This window comes from Corvus moneduloides, chromosome 1, assembly GCF_009650955.1.
Source record: "Corvus moneduloides isolate bCorMon1 chromosome 1, bCorMon1.pri, whole genome shotgun sequence".
NCBI classification, from domain to species: Eukaryota; Metazoa; Chordata; class Aves; order Passeriformes; family Corvidae; genus Corvus; species Corvus moneduloides.
The window spans coordinates 116,251,808-116,273,929 of NC_045476.1; the positions used below are offsets into that span (position 1 = coordinate 116,251,808).

The 22,122-nt window shown below is 45.4% G+C and overlaps 1 protein-coding gene across 8 annotated transcripts in view; it reads left to right on the forward strand.

The window, feature by feature from the left end:
- The window catches only part of TAF4B (TATA-box binding protein associated factor 4b), a 113,068-nt gene that overhangs the window by 82,724 nt on the left and 8,222 nt on the right, over positions 1-22,122 (forward strand). For 5 of the 8 annotated variants that reach the window (XM_032123984.1, XM_032123999.1, XM_032123992.1 and 2 more), the window contains one exon: positions 8,381-9,871. The exons of 1 other annotated variant lie outside the window; for it this stretch is intronic. In XM_032123984.1, the coding sequence (XP_031979875.1) occupies positions 8,381-8,548 (168 nt within the window). In that variant the 3' untranslated portion in view covers positions 8,549-9,871. Of the gene's footprint in view, positions 1-8,380; positions 9,872-22,122 lie in introns of those variants that run through there. 2 more of the 8 variants (XR_004243019.1, XR_004243020.1) reach the window with 1 other exon arrangement.

Below are 22,122 nucleotides of genomic sequence, written 5' to 3' on the forward strand. Positions count from 1 at the left end.
CAATTATTGATGCAAACTGAAGCCCTAAGGTATTTGGGCAGACGGGGAAGAAATAGTCAGTTACAATATGTATTAAAAAAGTGAAACTCTGTAAGCAAATTTGTCATATATTTGCCTTTCTTTATTCAGTACCAAAACCTAATGGATACTGGGAAAGTTCAGTTCAGCAGACTGGGTTGGTTGGATCTGCTGCCTACTGTTGCAGTAAATGTGAAGGGCTAAAACCAGCATTTTAGGGAGCATGGTATGCTAACTTATCCACAAACAAGTATCTGTGTTTAACTGGGATGATTCTTTGGCTTGAGGTTTTCTATTTCTCCACACTTTGGCACCTGGCTTTGCACCTCTTCTGAAAAGTCTTTTTCCTGGATAGTTGAGCACACAATTCCTGCAGATTCATCTTATTTTGATCTCTGAAACTGGGCTTTCTTTACTTGGTCTTTCCAGGAGACCTATTATGGGTCATTTTAATGTGGTAACTAGAACATGTGATGACACAATCATGTGCTTTCCAGATAGAAGCCTGCTTGTCAGCAGCCTCATCACCTCATAGTGTAACAAGTACAGAAAGAGGCTCTTGTCCAGAGGAGTGCCTGTCAACTAATTTGGACCTAAAAGCAATATAAAAAGAATAAACTATATCTTGCCATGATTGCTTATGAATCTCTAAAGATGAAATAGCAGTAGGGACAAATCCATGATGATCATGGAATGAAAAAATAAGGCTAATGCTCTAGGCCTGATTAAAAAAGAAGAAAAAAAGAAAGAAAAGGCATCATTATAATGAGAATTCTTTTTCCTTTCTTGTTGGAAACACTAGTTTGGGTCGTTTTGCATGTTCTCTTCACTTCAACTTAACATTTGAATGGTATTGTTCAGAAAGAGTAATTCGAGAAAGCCTTGGTAAGAAAATCCCTCTATTGTGAAAATGTGTTAATTGGTGCTACTTGCAATCCAGAGGTGGCAATATCTTCATCTCTCTCATTCTTATCCCTCTGGACACTTTTGGATACAATGAGGGGGAGAGGCCTTGGGATTTGATTTATATATGACTTGAGGTTTGTGCATTTGTTATCCACCTCTCCTCCGCCCCTAGTCTGAGGGCATGTGGTAGACAGTAATGAATTAAAGGGTAGGAAGAATTGAAAACTTAACTCATCTTGGGAAGGGAGGACACTTCTAGAACAAATAAGAAAAAAGTAAACTTGAAACCACAGACTCATTTTCCCAATTCTTTGTTCTGTTTCATAGCTTTTATTGGTTGGTAACATGCCCCATAATGTTTTCAATGCTGATAAATAGTCAAGGATTTTTTTCTATTTTTTATTAAGTTTTAGTGCTTTTCTGTTGACAAAGCCATTTTGGAAACAGCTTTGTCTCATTCCCACTGTAACTGGAAGCTTAGAAATTTGAAGACTACAGTTCTGAGTCCTTAAACTTTCTTTCCTTCTATTCAGAGGTATCTTGAGTGCAAGGTCATCTCTGGCCTTGAACCGAGAGCTGTGTATTTGTGCAGAATCACGCAACAGGGAGGAAAAAAGTCGACAGATGTTTCTGAAAGTAGACTCAGAAAACTGGCTGTTACACTTACGGTCATTGTCTGAATACTGTAGTTGGGCCCTTCTTCTACTTTGTACAGGAAAACTTAGTTGGATGCTTGTACTTCTCTGTAATTTTTCGGGGTAGACTACTTGCTTTGCATTACTTTTCTGGCTCCATGATAATACATTAAGTTCTTGGAAGTGATGCAGTCTCTCCTGCCCCAAAGTGCTGTTGGTGCTGTGTTCTCCCCTTGCTTTCTTCCAGGTTGGTTCCACTGACTGACTTGGGGGTGTACATCTCGTGTCTTTTCTTTTTTTTTTGCCAGATCCAATGGCAAAGGAAATTCCTCCTTCCAGACACTGCTTGTGTCTGTTCTGTCCCTTGCCAAGACTGGCTGATCTGTTAGTAAGTGTGGGTCTTGCCTTGTCACAGATAGTCTGGCTTTGCTGTGGAAACTTGAGCTACTGCAAGTAGTTGCTACATAAGTGAATCATGCAGCTGATAACACTGTGGTCAGTGCAGAGTCATTCAAGTACTTCCTTTCTGTCAAACTCCTAGCCTGCCCAACCTATTTAAAATAAAGTGATACTTCCAGGGTTATGCACATCTAATACAGCAGTCCACACATAAGCTTGCATTCTCCTTCTGCAAAGAAGTTTGGCAAGCAAAAATGGGAGAAATGCCTTGTTTACCACAGTGGTCATTGTTCCATTTTTATTATTGACTGTGGGTGGAGGAAATGAACTTGTCATCTTCTCTTGTGTCTGCCACATCTGATCATTGTTAGCAGAACTTAAACTTACCCTTCTTGCTTTACAGCTTTGGGATGCTGGTATGTATGTTGATTAAATGTATTCTGTACATGGTGTTTATTTATGCTTTGGAAATGTTCTTTAGGTTGACCAAGGAAGAACTAAGCCTTTGAGCAACAAGTCCTTTCTGCAGGATGGAAGTAAACCCAACTCTTCCAAGTGACTGGGGAAGAGACATGATTTGTTTTTTCTGGCTTTTTTTTTTTCTTTGCATTTGCAGAAGGGGTGTGTGTAGTTAAGGAATTTATAAGTTTATGCTCTTAAAAGTGATAACTGTAGAAGCTACTGCCACCTTTTTGGCCATAAACTGTTGTGATGAGGGAACACACTAGCATAATTCATCAGCTTTAGTATTGGTGTTATGGGCACAACTGTGTCTTAAGTGTGAATTTAAAGGCATGAATTGGCTCTGTAACAAATGATAGGTTTGCTGCTCCCTGTGCAATGACTACACTGCTTCGTCTTTGGCATTGGTACATGATAGTCTGCTACAGTATTTTCTTAGAAGCTGCATAAAATTAATTTGAAAGCAATCACTTCGAATTGGACTGCTTATATATGTAGGTGTTTCTAACCAGGCTGCAAAATCTGTTTCTACACTTCAGTGGTTTCCCTCACTTTCTCTGTGTCTTTTTCTCTCTCTGTCACCCCTTCTCCCAGCCCACAGGTCTAAAGTGATACTGGAGGGTGAGGTTTTTTCTACTTTGCATATGCCTAATGTATGCATACTCTTGACTTCAATTTCTGGTTCTTATTTAAGGTCTTGGACAACTGAAGTGCCTATGGCATGGTGGGTAAGAAGGGAGCTAAGAGTTACTGCAATTATAAAATGTCTTCAGCATCTTAGTTATTTGTTTCAAGATCTAACTAAGCACAGCTCAGTCAGAGAGAGAGTTTCAGTTTCTGTGCTGAATTTCCTGGCTCCTGTCAGTCTAGGCCATACACTTGATCTGAATTTTTTCCCCATGTAAATAGGCAAAAATATTCTCAACTGTCATTCACACACTTCAGAAATACAGTTCATTGGCCCATATCGTGCCTTCTGTGTGCTAGAGATGAACTTAATTCTTCTTATATGTGAAAGATATCTGCAATTTAAATGACTAATTGCATTGTAGCTTTAGGCTGAACATATTGGTAACGCACAAATGTTGATGACATGTGAAGGGTCAAGAGATTTATAATTTAGTTGACAATACATTGCTTAAAATGCTGTGGCAAAGAGCCAGAAAATTTCAGCTTAATAATTGTCTATTAACTAACATGACATATTTGTATAGTATTCATTACCTCCAGGTACAGATTAAGCATCTGATGTACCCATACGAAGTGACATGCATACATGAATCTTGGGCATAATAGTGAATAAACTGACATTGCATTCACAGTAATTTGTTTCAATATGTAAAACATGTTGTTGCCTACATCTGAAAGGACTTGTAGGAATGTTGCAGTGGAATCTGAAGAAAAATTGGTAGTTGAATGGAGTTTTCTATTATACAGATCTGACAGCTTTGTGAGGCTTTTTTCTAGGCTGCAGATAACATCATAAATACACATTTGTTTTCAGCTGCACAAGAAGCAGCCTGGATATAGAGATCTGAGTCTTTCAGCCATTGGCTTGAGCTACTCTAATGGTCTATAAGGTTAAAAAATAAAATAAAATCCCCAGACCCCAACCTAACACAACCAACTTAATTTAAAAAAAATAATCATATAAATATTGAGTCATGTAATATTTTAGTGTTGTAAATGTGGGAGTATTTCTGTCAGACCGAGGTTTGTTAGAATAGGCAGCATCAGTAGGCTGGCTTGTCACCAAACTACTATCAACTTCTTTCATTTTGTTTTCTCTGGCCTAGATTAGGCACTTGTTTGTACGAGCAAAAATGTCACAATTTTGACAGGGTCTGTTCCTTTCCCCCTGGCTGCTGGGGGAGACTCAGTAAGTGCTTGAAAACAATGTGTTAATGGTTTTTTAACCCTTGTTTCCTCTTATGAGACAGGAAGGTGTTCTGTTCTACAGCTGGGAAACCAAGTACAGCATACACTAGGTCTCAGTGACCTCAGTGTGACCACACGTGACAGAGATGGGGGTTGAACCTGGATGCTTTTGCTTCAGTTCACTAGGTGCTCTTACCACCTTTCAACAGCATCTCTGCTGCACACAGCTGTCATTTTTCATTGTTTGGAGATGTCATTCAAAAGTGTCTCATGACTTTACTTCTTCCTGCTGGTGGTATTTTTATAATGTTCAGCAGAGCTGCAGTAACAGTTCCCTCTCTTGGGATCTTGGCTCTGGGACTGTGATATGTTTATGCCACACCAGAAATTGAAATGAGAACTCTTGGCTTGACTTTTAACACTTGACTGAACACTTTTCTCCTTTAAAGTGCCTCCCTCCCAAGAGTTTAAAATTTTGAATTTTGGTTGGTGTGAAGTCATTGAATTTGGGAAGGGAGCATGTACTCCACCAGGAACAGCTCCCTGAACCTGACAAGAACTTGGTGGGGAGGAAGGTGTCTGCAGACCTCTCTGAGCTTTATGTCAGAGCCTGTAGAATAGCTCTGAGCAGTTTTGAAATCCTTGTCAGTATCCATGATCCAAACTTGCAGATGCCATGCTCCAAATACCTTGCAGACTGGAAGCAAGGTGGTAATTGTGCCTCTGTATTAACTTCACTCTTGCGTTTTCAGAGAGTTGGTATTTAATTCTCCATCCAGCCACTGGAGAGAGCTCTAGAGATCTTAAAACAGGTTTTCAGAGCAACCTCTGGAAAAAACTGGCTGCTCACCAGCTTGGGACTACAGCAGGAGCTCCACAGTGTGTTCTGCTGCCAAGATCAGTGAGTGTAATTGATCTCTGTCAGGTGTGTATAAAAGGCTCTAAGGGTGACACTGTGCTGTGGAAAAGTTGCTGATGGGGCTCAGTTCTGAGGATAGTTCAAAAGCAGCTCTGCTGCCGTTGTGACCTCCTGGGGCTGGTTTTAAGCTAGCTGGTGGTCTCAGTACTGGGAAGGGGGGTTTACAGTGGTGCAGAGTTACACTGCTGCAGTGCCTTACCTGGCTTACAAATAGGGTCTGTCAGCTGAATCTGCAGGCAGAATCTGCACTGGTAGTCGGCCCTCCTGGGCTGCATGTCTCTGTGTCATTTCCCTTTTGGAAGGAAGGCAGAGTGGTGAGGGTTCAGTGAAAGGCAGGAACTATAGTGTAACAAAAAAAAAAGAGAAAAAAAGAAGTTGCTAGTTAGAGCACTAGTAATTAGATGTTGCAGAAGGGGGATGCAGGCTGTTTGCGGTACCCTTTGCTAGCATTGATTCTACTAAGATGGATTTTCTATTTGCTTATCTTTGTACTTGGCTGTGACCTGGTTGAAAAGCAGCACTTTTCACTTCCCCTCGAAATAGACAAAGCTGTCTTGGGGTATGCTGAAGACTAGCAGTGAAGAATCCCCCAAAACAGCAAGACACAAGTGGTTGCTGCCCAAATGGGAGGAATATAATAGAGATGTTGGGGAGCAAGGAGTGGGCTGGTGTTTTTCAGGTCTCAAAAGCTTTGTGCTTTTGAGGAAGGGGTATGTGAGATCTAAAGGAGAGGATGTTGCCTAGGGCCAGACAAGGTCGAGCTCCTGCCCAATAGGAATTTGCTCAAGTGGAGCAGCAGAGGACCCTCCCCTAAAGTGTCCTTGTGTCAACTTGAGAGGTCAGAGCTGGGCATTTCTTAAGTAAAGTCTTGGACATTACCAGAGGTGCCTGTGATGGTTCTTTGGGTTATGCAGATCTTGGGCCACTGCTTGGTCCAAATTCTAAAACAAAACCATGAAAAAACAGTGTTTCAATACAACTGTGGAAGGCAGTAGCTAAAAGGAGATAGTGCTCAGCACTGTATAAATTTACTTAAAAGTGGGTTCCCCAACATGGTCCCTATCTGGACTGGAATGACCTAGGCTGTCTGTTGGCTTCTTTAATTTTAAACCATCATGTACTTTGAGAGAAGGACCCTTTCCTTTAACTTGTGCTAGCAGCTGTTGGTTGTTGAAGAGCTCCTGGCCCCTGAAATGCTGTACCCAGCAGCTTTGATAAGGCAGAGTGATGCTGTGGGAAACTTAGAACTGTGAACTGGCTGTCTTAGCAAACAAGGGCCCTGGATAAGCTTTGGCTTCGGATGTGGTATTACAGCATAATATCGCTTTATGTCTCTGCACTGGGCATGATGGGTAAGAATTTAAGAATAAACAAATCCATAACTCTGTCTCAAATGCAGGCAGCTTGGTGCTTCTGCCCTGTTGTAGCATCTTGCAGCTACAACAGCTTCCAAAGCAGGCTGGGGGATTTGTGCCGTCTGTCTCCTTTTTGTAAGAGTGAACAGGATTGAGGTGGCTTTGTTTGGTGTCTTTTTAAAGGTAAGACTTCTAGTCTAATGACTTATTTAGAGAGAAAATACTTTCACCTCAATAAAGTTCTTTGAATTATAAAGGACATTGCTGTTGGGTTGCTGAAAACCCTTGGGGTTTGTTTCATTTATAACATTGCCTCGGGCCTTCTGCTGCATCCTGTTGGACTGACCTCCTTTTCAACCCGTGCTGGCAGCTGCATTGCAGAGCTATCTTTTCCCTGGATCCTTCAGGGTTGTCATATGACAAACTTGAACTGTGACCCTTTTGTGTCTTACCAGGACAGCAGTGCCCTCTGTGCAATGTGGCCAGCAGTCTTCCCCACGCACAAATTTGTTCCAAGCCATTTAACAAACTGAAAGTTTCAAATGATGGCATTTCATAGTGTTTAATAGTATTGACTGTAAAGCAAATGAAATGGTGCTGAATACCCTGCGTGCTGCTTGTAAAAAATACAGCTTCCATTTCTGCAATGTGCTCTGGGTTTCTGTGGCTAGCGTGTGCTCTCCGGTAAATCTATTTTTAATAAATTTCAGTGCTTCCATCCTAACAACAGTAGCATTCACTGCTATATGTAGTCCAGTACTGGTATTAATTTCTAATAAATGGGGGGGGTTTATACAGATTTCTCTAAGCAAAGTGGGCAAAGTCATTTTGCTGAAGTCTTGCAGAGAGATTTAGGGTAAGAATTGATATAGTTAACACTGCATCCAAGCAACACCATCTCCAAGTGGTGTTGATGCTGGCAGGCATTGCCTTGCTGAAGTTACAGAGACTGAGCACTCGTATTTGTACAAATTACATTCATTACCAAGAACCCTCCAGTAGTGATAAGAGACTGGCTGTGCAGCACAGATTGGCTCCAAGATAAGTAGCCAGTCTATTGTGCAGCTCATGGTAATCTTCCTCTTCCCCACCCCTAATAATAAATCTTGGGGCATTTTGGAAAGCACAGGGGTTGCTTGTTCCAGGAGCTTGAATGTAAAACTACTGAACATCATCATCTCCTACCAACTGTATTTTCATAACCAAGCAAGGCAGCTGACTGAGATGGATAGGCTCAGATACAGTGCTCTGAATATCTGGATGCTTTCACCGAGTAATTGTTGCTCCCTTAAAGGGCAGAGCACAGATGATGGCCAGGATGAGAGTTTCTCCTGACCATGTTCCAGAGCTAGGGCGCACTCTCAGTGATGGTTTTCTTCATGAAGAGATGGAAACCTCTGGAGCAAGTGGTAGTAAGAGCTGTGCACAACCTGGGGGTCCACATAGGTACTGTGCTAGTACCTTCTTCAGAGATGGCGTGTCCTTTCTCAGTGCAAGTCTGTTTAGCAGACTTCAGTGAAGTGGCAGTTATTTATCTTACCATATTAATATAATTTTAAAGAAAGAAATAACTTTGTGATTGCTTTGACTGAAACAAACCATCAGCTGGCAAGTGCTTGCTTTGTCTTTCTCAGTATCTAATGTGAAAGGACTTTTGGACTGCTGATTTTCAACATGGAAAGCTGAACATCAATGGGCTAGTTTTATACAAGTAGGCAGTATAATCCAACCAGTTTAGTTAAAACTTGTATTTACATGAAATTCTAATGTTTCTGATGGGTTTTTTTCTTCCTCTCTCCCCCATTTAGGGTTTGAATGGCAATAGAATTGCTCCGGGTTCATCAGGTTTTAGCCTTACGAAGCAGATGCTCTGTCCAAGAGTAACCCGTGTCTGTCTCAGGGACTTGATATTCTGCATGGAACAAGAGAAGGAGATGAAGCATTCTCTACACTTGTACCGTGCTCTTCTGAAGTGATTTGAATCTTGCATTTCACCTTGCTGTCTACTGCCAAAGAAAACACTGAAGCATTGTTGCACTGTCTTGAAATTCCAGTTTCTGGAAAATGATCCGTTGTAAGGATAACTCTTGTTTACAGATAAACATTTTTATTAAATACCTAACTTAGCACCTGTAAGGTTTTTAATAATATTTGGCTTAAATCAGTCTGTAAACCAGTGAAAACACTGAGCTGCACACATAAGCACCTACCTGCTTGCATTTAACTGTCTTACAAGCTCTGAGGGCTTGATGAGTGTCCCTAGTTTATGTATGTCACTTGCTTCAGTACTCCAGAGTCTGCAACATCTGTTCTATGTGTGCCACATTGGAAGTGCCACCTTCCAATTCAACCTTCTTTAGGGAAACAAGTATCACTATAATGGCACAGTATAGCATGGCAACTGTCTTTAATCATGAACCAGCAGTCAGTAGACATGCCTGTCTGACTCAACATCTTCTTAGGTTTTCTGGGTCTAGAATTACTACTGGATGCTTATTTGTGGAGATCAAAGTAGCAAGCAAAACGAATGAGGGGTCCTTTCTACCCCACACTTTGTCTCAATTGCCCTCAGCCTTTCCTCTGAGAAAGTGACTGGGGGAAGGAGGACAAATCAGTCATTCTTGTGATTGAAGTACACCACACAGTGTAGTTAGGGCATACTTGGATGCTCGTGGAAAATTTGGAGTTACTAAAAATACAAGGAGTGAAAGATCCTAAAAAGGGAGGGTAAACAGAAGAAACAGTTTATTTTTCTGTAGTTACAAAAAATAGCATTGAACTTGAGCATAGATGTGGAAAGATATTAACAGAAACAACCTGTTCTGACTAAAAAAAAAGAGAAAAGTTGAGATGCATTGTAACTCTGGAGCTGAAGACTCCTTGGAGAGGAACATTGTTTGCAAAGCACAGGATTCACTGCTTTAGAATATTGATTTAGTACTTTAATGTGGTGTAACAGGGAAACTTCTCAGATAAAAAGTATTTAGACAGTTGCTTTGTTTCCATTTAGTGAGGAGGAGGACTCTGGGTTATAAAGACTGTTAGAACAAAGATTGTCTACTTGCTGGTAAAGACTGCTTTGTGGTAGAAGGAAAACCGTCTGGGTTACCCTTCTCCCCAGCCTCCAAACGTGTTGCCTTCCATGACACAGCACTGTATAGCATGGCTGTTTCCCAGGACTGGTGGGAAAGGCCCTGATTGCATTCACGGAATCACAGAATATCCTGAGTTGGAAGGGACCCTCCCAGGATCATCAAGTCCAACTCTTAAGTGAACGGCCTGCACAGGGATCAAACACAGAACATTATTAGCACCGTGCTCTAACCAACTATTGAATGGCTTCCCGCTGAATTTTTTTTTCTTTGAAAGAACAAGCTTCCCATGGTTACTTGGCATGCTGCTTCAAAACTTGAAGCAACTATTCACACATCCTCCGCTGTCAGAACCTCTGCAGATGGTTACCAAATTCACTAAGCTGTGAATCGGTTATGTTGGTTTTTGTTGGAACAGTAGTAAACAAATCTAGTAAATGAATGCTGTAAATTATTTATATATGTATATATAGCATATATATATATATATAAAAGAAAAGCAGTACTTTGACTATAGTTTGCAAGATATTGATGGCATCGAGCAAAATTGTTTTGTATAATTAAATGCTTAGCTTTACTTTTTATGTAAAGTGCAGCATTTTCCATATTTGTGTACTGTATCTTATTGATCAGATGTTAAAGATTATTTTAAATACTGCATTAAAGCAATTATTTTATTAAAAATAATAAATTGGTAACTTTGTTTCCTTACGTGAGAAGTTCAGCATCTGAAGCTGTCAGCACCATGACTAATGGTGTGACTCCAAGAGCGAGCCCCAGCTGTCTGCCCATTGCAGGAGCTGGCACAGTTTCCTCATGTGACATATTAACTAAGAACATCTCTGTCTGAAGTGGTTTTAAACAGAAGTAGGTGACAGAGCAAAGGATTGCTGGAAAGGGGAGGGGTGGGCAGGGAGAAAAAGCAACCTCTCATGTCTGATTTCCTCCTCTCGGTCAGCACAGAGACTGGGTTGTGGGATTTTTGTTAACAGCTGGGCACAGGTGAGAGCTTTGCACATGTTCTGGGAAGCAAAAGCATGAACTGTGTCAGACTTCAGCAATGTGCTGTGGAAGCACTGTCCTAAATTATTTTTAAAGCAACTCACAGTTAATTAAGTGCAGGCTGGAGAACCACAAAGAGCCTCTGCATATTGGCCTGCCTCTTTTGCTTCTTTCAACCAACGTGATAATGAAGTGAAATAAGGTGGAGAAAATAATTGATAAATAGATACATCTAAAGGATGATGGATGCTTCAGGTGTTTTTATGGCCTGTCTATGATGCAGATCACATGGTTTTATTGCTGCCAGAGCAAGTTCTCTCACCAGTAGATTCTCCCTGTGTGCTGCCTCTTGCCCCGTGTGTCATGTCCACACCTACCCCACTCCCAAAAGACCCCTCAAATTCAAAAATTTTGCACTATAAGGAGTAGCAGATGTTTCAGAAAGGTTTTTCAGCAGGTCTTTAGGCCTAATTTCAGGCAGGGACAGCTTTGTCCTTGGTGCAAAAACTGAAAATACTTGTCTCCCTGCCAAGGGTTCATCCTGCCTCCTATTTGAGCTCAGCTTTGTTTCTGAGAAAAGTGTCCTCTAAAGTGGCATTTAGGACATACCTGGGCTTTGCTCAGCCACCTCAGGAGTTAAAGGAGAGATCACCAGGGGTTCATTTCTATGCTTTTCCCCACTCCTCCTGCCCTTTATGGGAATACTAAAATTCCAGTCATAAGGTGATGAGGACAAAACCTGCTATCATGCTCCCTTGCCTTTTAGTTCTCAGTATGCTCGTGTTCAAGCTTGGGAACCTAGGGGAACCAACCCTCTGTGCCACCAGTGCTGGGAGGGCTCCAAAGCTTGCTTCAGGCACTTCCTGCTTTCCAGCTCGCCTGCTACCCTAGTGGCTGTTTCTGATACACTGAGCTGGCTGGGCAACTATCCCTGCCACTGAAGTGCTCAACCTTTAGAGAAAAGGGTATATACAGATGGGGGGGGAAGCTGTTATTGCTTGCTCTTTACTACTATCTTTACTACTATCTCTATGCCAAATTTTATGAGTTGCTTGGTGACAAAAATGGGCCTGCACTGTTCCTCCTCCAACTGCTGCTTTTTCCTTTTATTGCCATTTTCAAGTCTTAGCACTGAATCCAGCCCTTTGCACTATCTTTGACTTCAGCTTTTCCCTTCTCCCCCTGGGAAAGCCTAGCTGGAATGCACTAACACACCCTGCAGCTTTGTTCGAGGTTTAATGAGGAAGGTAGCAGGGGACTGTGAGACATTGCTGGATGATTCCTCAAAGCCATTGCACTCTCTTGGACACTTTGACACGAGTAGCTCAAGGCTACTGTTTGCATCAAGTTGTTCTAGGCCCCCTCTCTTTGTAGGCACCTGTGTCCTGCCATGTGAGTGCACTGTGCTGAGCAAAAGTGCTGTCAGCTGTTCTCCAGGTTCATCTCTTTGCTCTGTTCTTTGCTTTCCTCTTCATTTGTAATCACTGGTGTGAAGAGAGAAAGACTAAAGCAAGTGAGGATGTCCTGAAGGGGCAGACAGTCCAAGTGATTGGACTTGGTGAAACAGGCTTGTTCCCAGCAGCTTTTCAGATGAGGGCTGCTGGGTTTCTGAGGCCAAGCGCTTCACACTCTTCCCTCTGCACGTAGCACACGGTGTCTACACGTGCTCTGAAAGCGGGATGCAGCCACTGTTATCCCAAGTCCCACGGCTGTAGCTCTGGAAATAACTACAGTCTGTAGTGAAGGCTTTACTCCTTTGAGGGGTGCAAAGTTGAGTACCAAGGCTGCAGAGCACAGCACACCGGAGCTGTCTGTTTTGCCAGTTTGGGTTCTGGGCTCATTACCATGTCAGTGGCTTGTCCCACCCCCATTGGATACAAAGGCTGCTTGTCTGCAGGCCACAATGCCAGTGTTTCACTTGGTGCAGGCCTTCTGTAACCTAGACAAGCACCCCTTCTGGCTTTGTAACACTGAAGGAATAAGCAATAAACATCATCTTTTCCTTCCAGATATATCAGTCCTTGTTCCTACGGCCTCTTCTTTCCTCTTCTATTACAGGCATGAGCTGCTCACTCATTGCCCGCTCTCTGTAGATATTCTGGCATGTTAGCTGATAACTTTGCTACCCAGTCTCTCCTCATGATCCCCTTCTTCACAGTTTCCCTCAGGGGAGCCTGGTTTTGAAAGGGTTTTTGCTGCAAAGGAGGGAGGAAAAGAAGGGTTTTCATCCTGGATTTGCATGGTTTTTCTGGAGTGGAAGGAGATGGTGGCACAGGTCAGCTCACAGCCCTGAGGCTGCTACTTTCTGTGCTGGGAAGGTCCTTGCAGGAAGTTGGTGTTTCATGGTGGCTAAGACTTCTACCACTAAGTCCTACTTCAGTGAAAGACTTTCTACACGGTCCTTCTAGCAGATCTTCCAAGGGATGTTTCCCTGGCAGAGCCGTCCAAAGTTCCTGCTGGACACCCTATCAGACATGGCCATCCATTCTCTTCCCCAACCCCATATCACAGTCCTACAGCCCTTCCACGTGTCTCACTGTCAGCCTGTGTCTGTCTCAGAAGTGGCCAAGGGTACAGAGCCTGTTTTGTGGGATTCAGGTGGACACTGAGTGGTGCCAGGACCCACGCTGAGGCCCCAGAGGCTGACCAGTATGTGTTTCACCAGAGGTCTGCCCATTTGTAGTGCCACTGAAAGACTACCTTCCCTGGGGCTGTGCCCTGGTGGGAGGGAGCAAAGGTGGGGGTCTTCTGCATAGATACTGCTCAGGCAAAAAGTCCATCTCAGCAGCTCAGCATGCCATGCTCCCGCCCCACAGGTTTTGCTTGATAACTGCTCTGCACTTATCAGTAAGCAGTTACTGTCTCTACCAGATCACAGGGAATAGTATTTTTAAGTCTATTTGAAATGAAAAATTATCTGACAGATCATCTGTATCTGTTTTTGAGAACTAATTCATAATTACATGTAGTTCCCCAAGCTTCTTGAGATATTTGCTCTTCCACTTTGAAGTGTTCAGCATGACGGGGTTTATTATTTACACTTATTTTAAGGTGTTTCTTATTTCTGTTCTTAGAAGCTGGAAGGGAGGATGGAAGTATTTTTTTCAAGTAATTACGTGTGAATATACATGTACTCCGTGTGTATAAGAATGGCTGAGTAACTTTTAAAAAGAAATAACTCTACTTTATGTAAAGACTGAGTTATAACAGCTCCCAGGTGTGAAACTCCAGCAACAAGGAGAGAGGGAGGAAGGAGATAAATTATCTTCTTTCTTTAAGAGGTTTCAAGTTTTAATGTGTTAAAATCCTTTGATACCTTTGTGCAAAATTGGGCAGAGAATAAAGACTCCCTTGAAAAGCTGATCAGCGGGAAGTCTTAAGAAGGGTAGGAAAAGGAGGATGCATACAGAGGATCGAAAACAGAGCTCGCTCCTCTCTTCAGGAGCTTCAGTGATACATTCACATGCTTTCTGGCAGAGGCTTTCTTTTAGAGAAAAGACAGAAAGGGAACTTTCTAGAAACAAAGTCGGTGAGTATGTGTAGGCAGGCTGTGTATTTAATGAAGCAGACTTACTGAGGAAGAAATCCTTATATTGTTGCTTCCTGCTCAATGCAATTTTCATTTTTAACTTCATGTCTCTTAAAATTTGGAAAACGCCTCTCTTATCACCTCATCTTCTTTGAAGGAGTGGCAAGGACTATCACCAGCACAGAACTGAGCCAGTGTGGGATGGGGGCCACATGCTGTCCATGGGAGTGAGTTGCCTGACACTGAAAGAAGAGGCTGGAATAAGCAGAAGATGTGTAGCTACATTAGACATACCAGGAGATGTGCAGATCCAGTGTGGGCTACTCAACATCTCATAGATGAAGCAGTTTTCCTCCACTGATGTGAATAAACCACAGTTGGAGGCTTATAGCCCATGTGAGCATTTGCCTTGCATCAAGCTGAGGTGGTAATCAGGCTTGTGCTACCTTTTGTCAGGGCCAGGTGTGTAATTTTCTGCACCCTGCCTTTCACCAGCCCATTCCTTAGCCCTTTGCAGACCAGCTGGCGGGTGGTGCGAACTCAAAGAGGCCTCATCTCACACAGCTCTGTCTTTGCTTCTAATTTGAAAGCTTTAGCCTTCTTTATTACAGGGGAAAAAAAATTGAAAGTGACCCAAACTTCAGGTACAGAGGGCAAATATTAAAAGTAAGCTTGTTTCTGCCTTTGAAATTCCACACTTCTTAGAAACTGGTGGTGAGTGATGCCCCAGAGCTGGGGAGGATGGCTCCAGAAAAAGATCCCCTCAAGTGTACAATCAGCCCTTCACAGCAGTCTGCTGGGGATGCTGAAACAGAAATCAGCGTTTCGAGTTTTTTTTCCCATGCGGTAAAGAAGAACCTGTGGGAAGGTTCTGCCTATGTCCTTACACAAAACCAGGATATCCAGTAATTAGTGAGAGATACCTCCAGGGCAAGCTCAAATTTTGCAACACTTCCCAAGGCAGGGAAAATGCCCTGGGCTAGGGCAGTCTTGGGAAGAGAGTGAGTCAGGAGCCTTATTTTTCTTTCTTTTGTTTTTTTTTCTCTGTAGTCCTGATCAAGTAAAAATTTTCTGGGGATGAAAACTTCGCAGGGACCCGACTCTTCCAGACCTCCCTGTACCTGGGTGAGGCTCCTCCACCTCCTGAGCTAGACGTCTGCCTTTTCAGGCCTTTTCAGGCTTTTTCTCCATAACAGACTCAACTTTCTGCAGTCCTGAGCCACGCTTGGGAGCAGGGAAGCCGAGCTGACCCCAGGTGCAGCATCCCCGAGGGAAGAAAGGCGGGGAGGTTCCACGCAGCCCTCGCAGAGTGGAAGGGTTAGGGTGCTGCCTCTTTTGGTGATTTTTTTCCCTCCCCCAGAAACACATGGATGATTTAAAGAAGGGAGCAAGAAGAGATTTAAAATTCCTGCTTAGCTGTCACCCGCCTTGGGCGGCACCTGCCACATGGCAGAAGTCGAAGCAGGGCAGGGTGGGTGGCACGGGGCGATGGGTGGCGGGAGCTGGCGCTGACCCGCCCGCAGCTCCTGCGCGGGGACCCAGCCCGAAGGGTTGGCGGAGGCAGCCTTGAGAAAGCTCCTGCTTGGCTCTGCGCCCACAGGAGCCAGCACCGCCCTGCTGCCCCAGGGCCGCCGGGCCTGCCCAGCGCGGCCCAGCCCCTGGGGAAGGCCCTGCCCGTGGGGAAGGCCCTGCCCTCGCTGCGCTGGGCTGGCGGCCGGCGGCTCTCGGCCAGAGGGCGGCTGGGAGGCCGGGATGTGGGGGCTTTGAGGCCTCGCTGAACCAACCGGCTGGTTCTCTGGGTGCTCCTTGGTCTGATATGGCACCAGCCTCCTCAGGCACGTCCCTCATTGAGGAGGTCTCCTTGAGAAGCCAGTCTGCATCGTAGGCAGTAAACAATACGTCAGGGGCCCGAGTTCCTCACATCGGGATGTGGCACAAACACTCCCTGGCTCTTTGAACAAACATCCCCAGGCACGACTGCCCGAAATGCAGTGGCCCAGCTCCTCTTCCCCGCTCTTGTCCCCTCCACCTGTTTTCTGCAGTGTTGAATCTGCTTCCCACCTCTTCTTTACCCCCGCAGCTGCCTTAGTTTTGCATCCTGCCCCCCTGCCCGTGCCTTGCGCAATCCTGCTGTAGCACTGCCTGCCTTCCCTTGCTGGTCTCCCTTGCCACTGCCCTTTCTCAGGGTTTTAAGCCCTGGGAATGATGTTTTGAAGGTATAAGAAGGTGTACTCCCACTAATAAACAATGCTGGGATAGTGGTGACAGCAGGTGAGGAAAAGGCTGAGATACTCAACAATTCTTTGGCTTCAGTCTTCAATGGCAACCTCTCTTCTACATCTCTCAAGAGGATAGACAGCAGGATAAGGAGCAAAGTGTTTCCCACTGTATAAGCATGACCACCTGAGGAACTTGAACGTACATAAGTCTGTGGGACTCAATGAGATGCATCCCAGAGTCCTGAGGGAATTGGCTGATGTAGTTGTCAAGCCACTCTCCATGATATTTGAAAACTCATGCCATTCACCTGAAGTCCCAGGTGACTGGAAAAAGGGAAACATTGTACTCATCTTTAGAAAGGGTAGAATGGAGGACCCTGGGAACTACCGACCTGTCAGCCTCATCTCCGTGCCTGGGAAGATCATGGAACAGATCCTCTCAGAAGCTGTACTAAGGCACATGGAGGACAGAGAGGTGATTCGGGACAGCCAGCACAGCTTCCCCCAAGGGCAAGTCCTGCCTGACCAACCCAGTGGCCTTCTGTGATGGAGTGACTACATCAGTGGACAAGGGAAGGGCCACAGATACCATCTAACTGGATTTGTGTAAAGCCTTTGACATGGTATCCTACAACGTCCTTCTCTCTAAATTAGAGAGAGATGGATTTGATGGATGGACTGTTAGATGGATAAGAGGATGGTCATATCCGGAGGATAGTGGTCAATGGCTCAGAACCCTGAAGGACATCAGTGACAAGTGGTGTCCCTTAGGGGTCTGTATTGGGACTGGTGTTATTTAATATCTTCATTATTGACACAGACAGAAGGATCGAGTGCACCTTCAGCAAGTTTGCAGATGACACCAAGCCGAGTGGTGCGTTTGGCACACCTGAAGGATGGGATGCCGTCCACACCTGGACACGCTCAAGAAGTAGGCACAGGGGAATCTCATGAGGTTTAACAAGAGCAAGTGCAAGTGCTGCACCTGGGTAAGGGTAACCCCAGACATGAGTACAGACTGGGAGAAGTCACTGAGAGCAGCCCTGCTGAGAAGGACTTGGGGGTGCTGGTGGATGAGAGGCTGGGCACGAGCAGGCAACACGTACTTGCAGCCTGGAAAACCAGCTGTGTCCTGGGCCGCATCAAAAGCAGTGTGGTCAGAAGATTAAGGAAAGTGATTCAGCCCCTCTACTCCATTATGCTCATTCTATGAATTCTGAACTGGGAGAGAACTGTCTGCTTCATCCAGGCATCCTGCAGCCTGGCTTTAACTTCTGTGCTCAGGCGAAACCCAAGTGAAATGCTCACAGAGCAGCAACACCCAGACCAGGTGCTTCCACCTTAGTCTTTCACAGCTGTTGGGCACATCTGCTCTGCCCAAAAGCCTGCCTTCCTCTTCAGCTTCCATGGCTGCTCTGATTCTCCTTCTCATCCCTCAAATAATTTGTTTCCCTTGGATAACTACCATTCCTTCTCAGCCTTCTTCAGGCTTGCTGCTTTGATTGTCTTCCATAGGAGACACCTCCTGCACAAGCAACTCCTCAGCTGCCCCTTATTCAGGCTGGTAGCTTACAAAGATTTATCGCAAAGCTGTTGTCCAGGCAGGAATTGTGGGCACTTGGGGGTCCCTGTGGGCATGTTGAGACATTAAGTCAATTTCAACAGGGCTAAAATAGGGCTCAGTTACTTTCTCTTCCATTATCTTTGTTAATAGTAGGCAAAGTTAGTCCTGTTGTACTTGCGATCTTGAGAGCTTCCAAACCTTGAATGTTAACTTCTCGAAAGCCTTGAGGAGTGCTGGCTGCAAAAGTCTGCTGTCGTTTCCGCCTTCCCAAGGTATCAGAGAGGCAGGTTCCCTTTCCCCCAGGGAAGGATGGCTGGGGTGGAGCAGTTTTCCTTCCCTAGATTCCTATATTCACCTCCTGCAGAAAGAAGGCAGGCTGTCCCAGGCAGCTGCAGTGCTTTTAGGCTATTAAGCTGTTTCAGATGTCTTGTTCAAGTTGGGCTTTACTGTGATGCCAATAAAAACTTGCTGGTGTTAGGCTTCTGTGGCATCACAGAGACTGCCACGAGAAGGAAACACTCACTTCTCAGCAGCTGAAACTCTGCACTGGGGATTTCCCTCCGCCTAGCTTTTGGTAGTTCCCTTTCCCAATGGGCCATCCTCTGTGGATGTCCATGGCCCATTGCTTGAGGCAATGTAGACCAAGGACAGCACTATATTATACCTTCCTAAAATTTACCACAACAAAGCCTTTTCCTGAAATTAGCTGTGAATCCTAAACCGACTGAAAGGTCACATCTTGTAACACCTCCGAGTGTGTGGGGCCACTTTGGGGGTGGCACTTTGCAAACCCTCTCCCTCACCCTTTTGCTTTCTGATTCTGCTCTATCTTCAGATGGACAGGGAGCTCTCAGAGAAAATGGAAGACAGTCTCCACTCCCATGGGTTCATGGTTTTGCCTTCCATTGTGGCAGCAGCAGGCTGTCTGAGGGAATACAAATGGAGCTTAGCACAGGGTTTGGATAATTAATACTGTTTCTTTGAGCTGAGGTATTACTTATGCCCCTGGTTGATATCTACAGTGATAAAGATACAGTCCTTTCTAGGACTGCACAAAAAGTATATGTGGGAGGAAAAAATGGGATTTTTGCTGGTCCAAATTAATGTGGGTCCAAAACTCTCACATTAAATATCCCAGAACAAAACCATCCTATTTTCATGACCCCAGGAAAAGCCCTTAGATGCTCTCCTAGGGGCTTACGTGCCTGCATGTACCCAGACCTCCCTCCCTAGAGCAGCTGGAGTGGGGCAGGAGCTCACCTTTCCCACAAAAACATGTGGGGACAGACAGGTCACGTCCACCAGGATGGTACAGGGCTTGTGTGCCACCCCCAGCATGGCTGCAGTGGTGGGACAGCATTTTCCTGCTGCTCCTTGGGGAGAAAAACCCTCGCCCAGTATGTCCTGCCCCAAGGCAAAGCAAAAGCCGTGAGGAGTTGCTCCAACTTGCTGTGGTTAGTTTAGACTATAAAACTGTGGGGGATTTTTTTTGCTGTTATTTAGTGAGCAATTCACTGTGAATTTAATAGATGAGTTTTGCTATCAGTAACAACCCCCCTAACCCCCAAGCAGTTTATTTCATGTGTACAAGAGTAAAAAAGGGAAAAGTAAGAACACCTCTGGGGAAAATAAGGGGTTGGGAAATGGCTGTAAGTGTAAGCACAGGATTGCCAAACCCACACGTTCAAAAAGCATGAATCAGATCTCCAGGAATCACAAGACTGGTGGTCTGAATTCCAAGTATGAAATCTGGGCAGTTTCTGAAGGGTATTTCCCTCTGTGTTTTCAATGCTCATGGGGAAGCTGTATGCCCTCCCTTGGGGAGAGATTGTTGGTGGGCTGGAGTTCAGGCATACACATGCTTATAAATCCATCCTCCCTGTGCTGGAGCCTGAGATGGTCATCATGCCCTCCAAATCCCCTAAGCCTGCTTTGTTGCAGTTGTCTCCCCCACTGTGGGGCATCGCTGCTGGTCCCTCATATCTCTGATGAACTGCCTGGAAGGGTGCCTGAGCCCCAGTGCCCATCTTGCCGCAGTGGGGAACAACAGCTGCTTGCACCAGGGTTATTCTCCTCCCTATGGATAGGCGGTGAGGAAGAGGCATCTCTATTTAGTCCTCAGACTTTAACAAGAGAGAGATGGAACTTTGAATAGTCCAAAGATGTACCTAGCCAGGGCCATAAAACCAGCTCAGCACTGCCCGAGGTAGGGAGAGTTGCCTGCAACACCTGTTCTGGAGGGACATGAATTGTTTACTGTGCTGGAGCTTGCTTTAAGACAGAGCTGAAACTTTTTTATCTGGGGGTACAAATCAATGCCTCCTCCCCCAAAGCTACCCAAAACCCCCCCAAAACCTGAGAAGAGTGCTGTGGCAAACGTTCTCTGTACTAGACTAAGTGGCCCAATTTGTTGGCTCCTGAGCCCCTAGGCAGGGAGCAGCCTTCACCCACAGCTCCAAATATGGATGTGCTGGCAGGAGAGGGAAGCTTCCTCTGTCTCCTGCCTCACTTGAGGGCCTCTAGATCTATAACTGATCTAAACTGCAGTTGCCCAACTCGGCCTTGCAGAGTCAGCTTTGCTGCAAGTCCTTTCTTGTCTCCCTCTGGAGTCCCTCAGCTACTGCCAGCGCCTCAGTGTTGGTCCTTGCAAGCTCTTTGGCCATGCTGCAACTGCTCAGCTACAGCTGTCCCCACCAAAGGAGCAGCATGACCTCCATGGGAGAGGACTCCCTAGATGACTAGCTACACAGCACCATGAGATGGTGTACCCAAGCCCAGCATGGTAGTGTTGCTTCCCTGTGCTGGACCAACATCTCTTCTGTTTCAGCAGAAGCCGCTCTCATCCTTGTGTGTTGCCTCCTTGTTGCTCTTACATCTCAACTGGCATCAGTCAGGACTCATTGGTGTGAAATGTGGGGAAATCCCAGGCTGCATGACTCTTCCTGAGCTCCTGTTGGGTAGGCAAATTACCTGTCGCAGGGAGAGGATTCGGGAGTTAGAGGGAATTGCATGCAAATGGGTAGAGCAACCAAAGAGCCCCAGTTCTCCCAGATCTGCTGAGGCTGAAGACTGCAGTTGGCAGTGCACCTGCTTTGGTGATGGGTGGAGCTGCGGCTGTGCAATGAGTAAACCTCACAGCCTTTCTCCTTCAAAGCCAAGCATCATATTTTGCTCCAAAGCACTCGTACCACCCACCTGTGGAAGAGGAGTACAGGTGACTTCCAAATGGATGGACAGCAACCAGCAGGCAGCGAAACCACTCACATCTAACAGGAGCTGCAGCTCTTGCAATGGTAGCTGATGAGCAGAAGCTGGTCGGTTTCCAGGGCAGGAATGACTCACAGCCCATCTGTGATTACCTGTGAGTCGTCATGCCCGGCTCTGGGCTCCCCAGGGCCTGGTGCAGCAACGTCTGCTTCCTGAGTTCAGTGAAAGGGAAAATATGCCTTGCTCCCTGTCGACGAGTGTGGATTAATCCATGCTTGCCCTAGGTTGGAGGTGATACCAGTAACACCAAGCACTCCCTCCTGCTGCATATCAAGTGTGGGAGTATCCTGGCCTGAAGGACCAGACATATTAGCCTGACCTGTAAGTGAAGTGTCTGCATCAAAGAAGAGGTGAGAGTAACGTGTACATAGACAGTTCATGACAGCGACCCTTCCTAACCGTGCCTGCTTGCTTCATTAGAGGCCCTTTATCTGTAGATGGACTCATTTGCCAGTATAAATACACACTTGCCAGCAGGGGTCAAACACAGTGCATAAAGCACTGGAGAAGCTGGGAGAGCAAAATGCGTCCAGCACACACAGCAATGCCAGGAGAAGAGCACCACTGGAGCTCTTTATAACTACAGCTGCCTGAAGGGGAGACAAAAAACCAGAAGTGCCTCTCAATGCTCACTGCAATCACATAGAGTACATCAGCCCACTCTGTTGGTTGGAGCAAGGTGATGGGACCTTTGGCTGCTCCCAGGCCAACTCTCTGCACTGTGGTGTCTCCAGAGGAGGAAAGTTCACTCTCTCCTCACTCTCAATGTACAGCTGGCCCTCACAGCCCTCTCTTGTTTGCAGCAACAGAGCAACCTGTGTGGGCCATGCTTCCTAGGACATCTGCCAACCCAGGACTTGGGCCTCCTGCTGTCCCA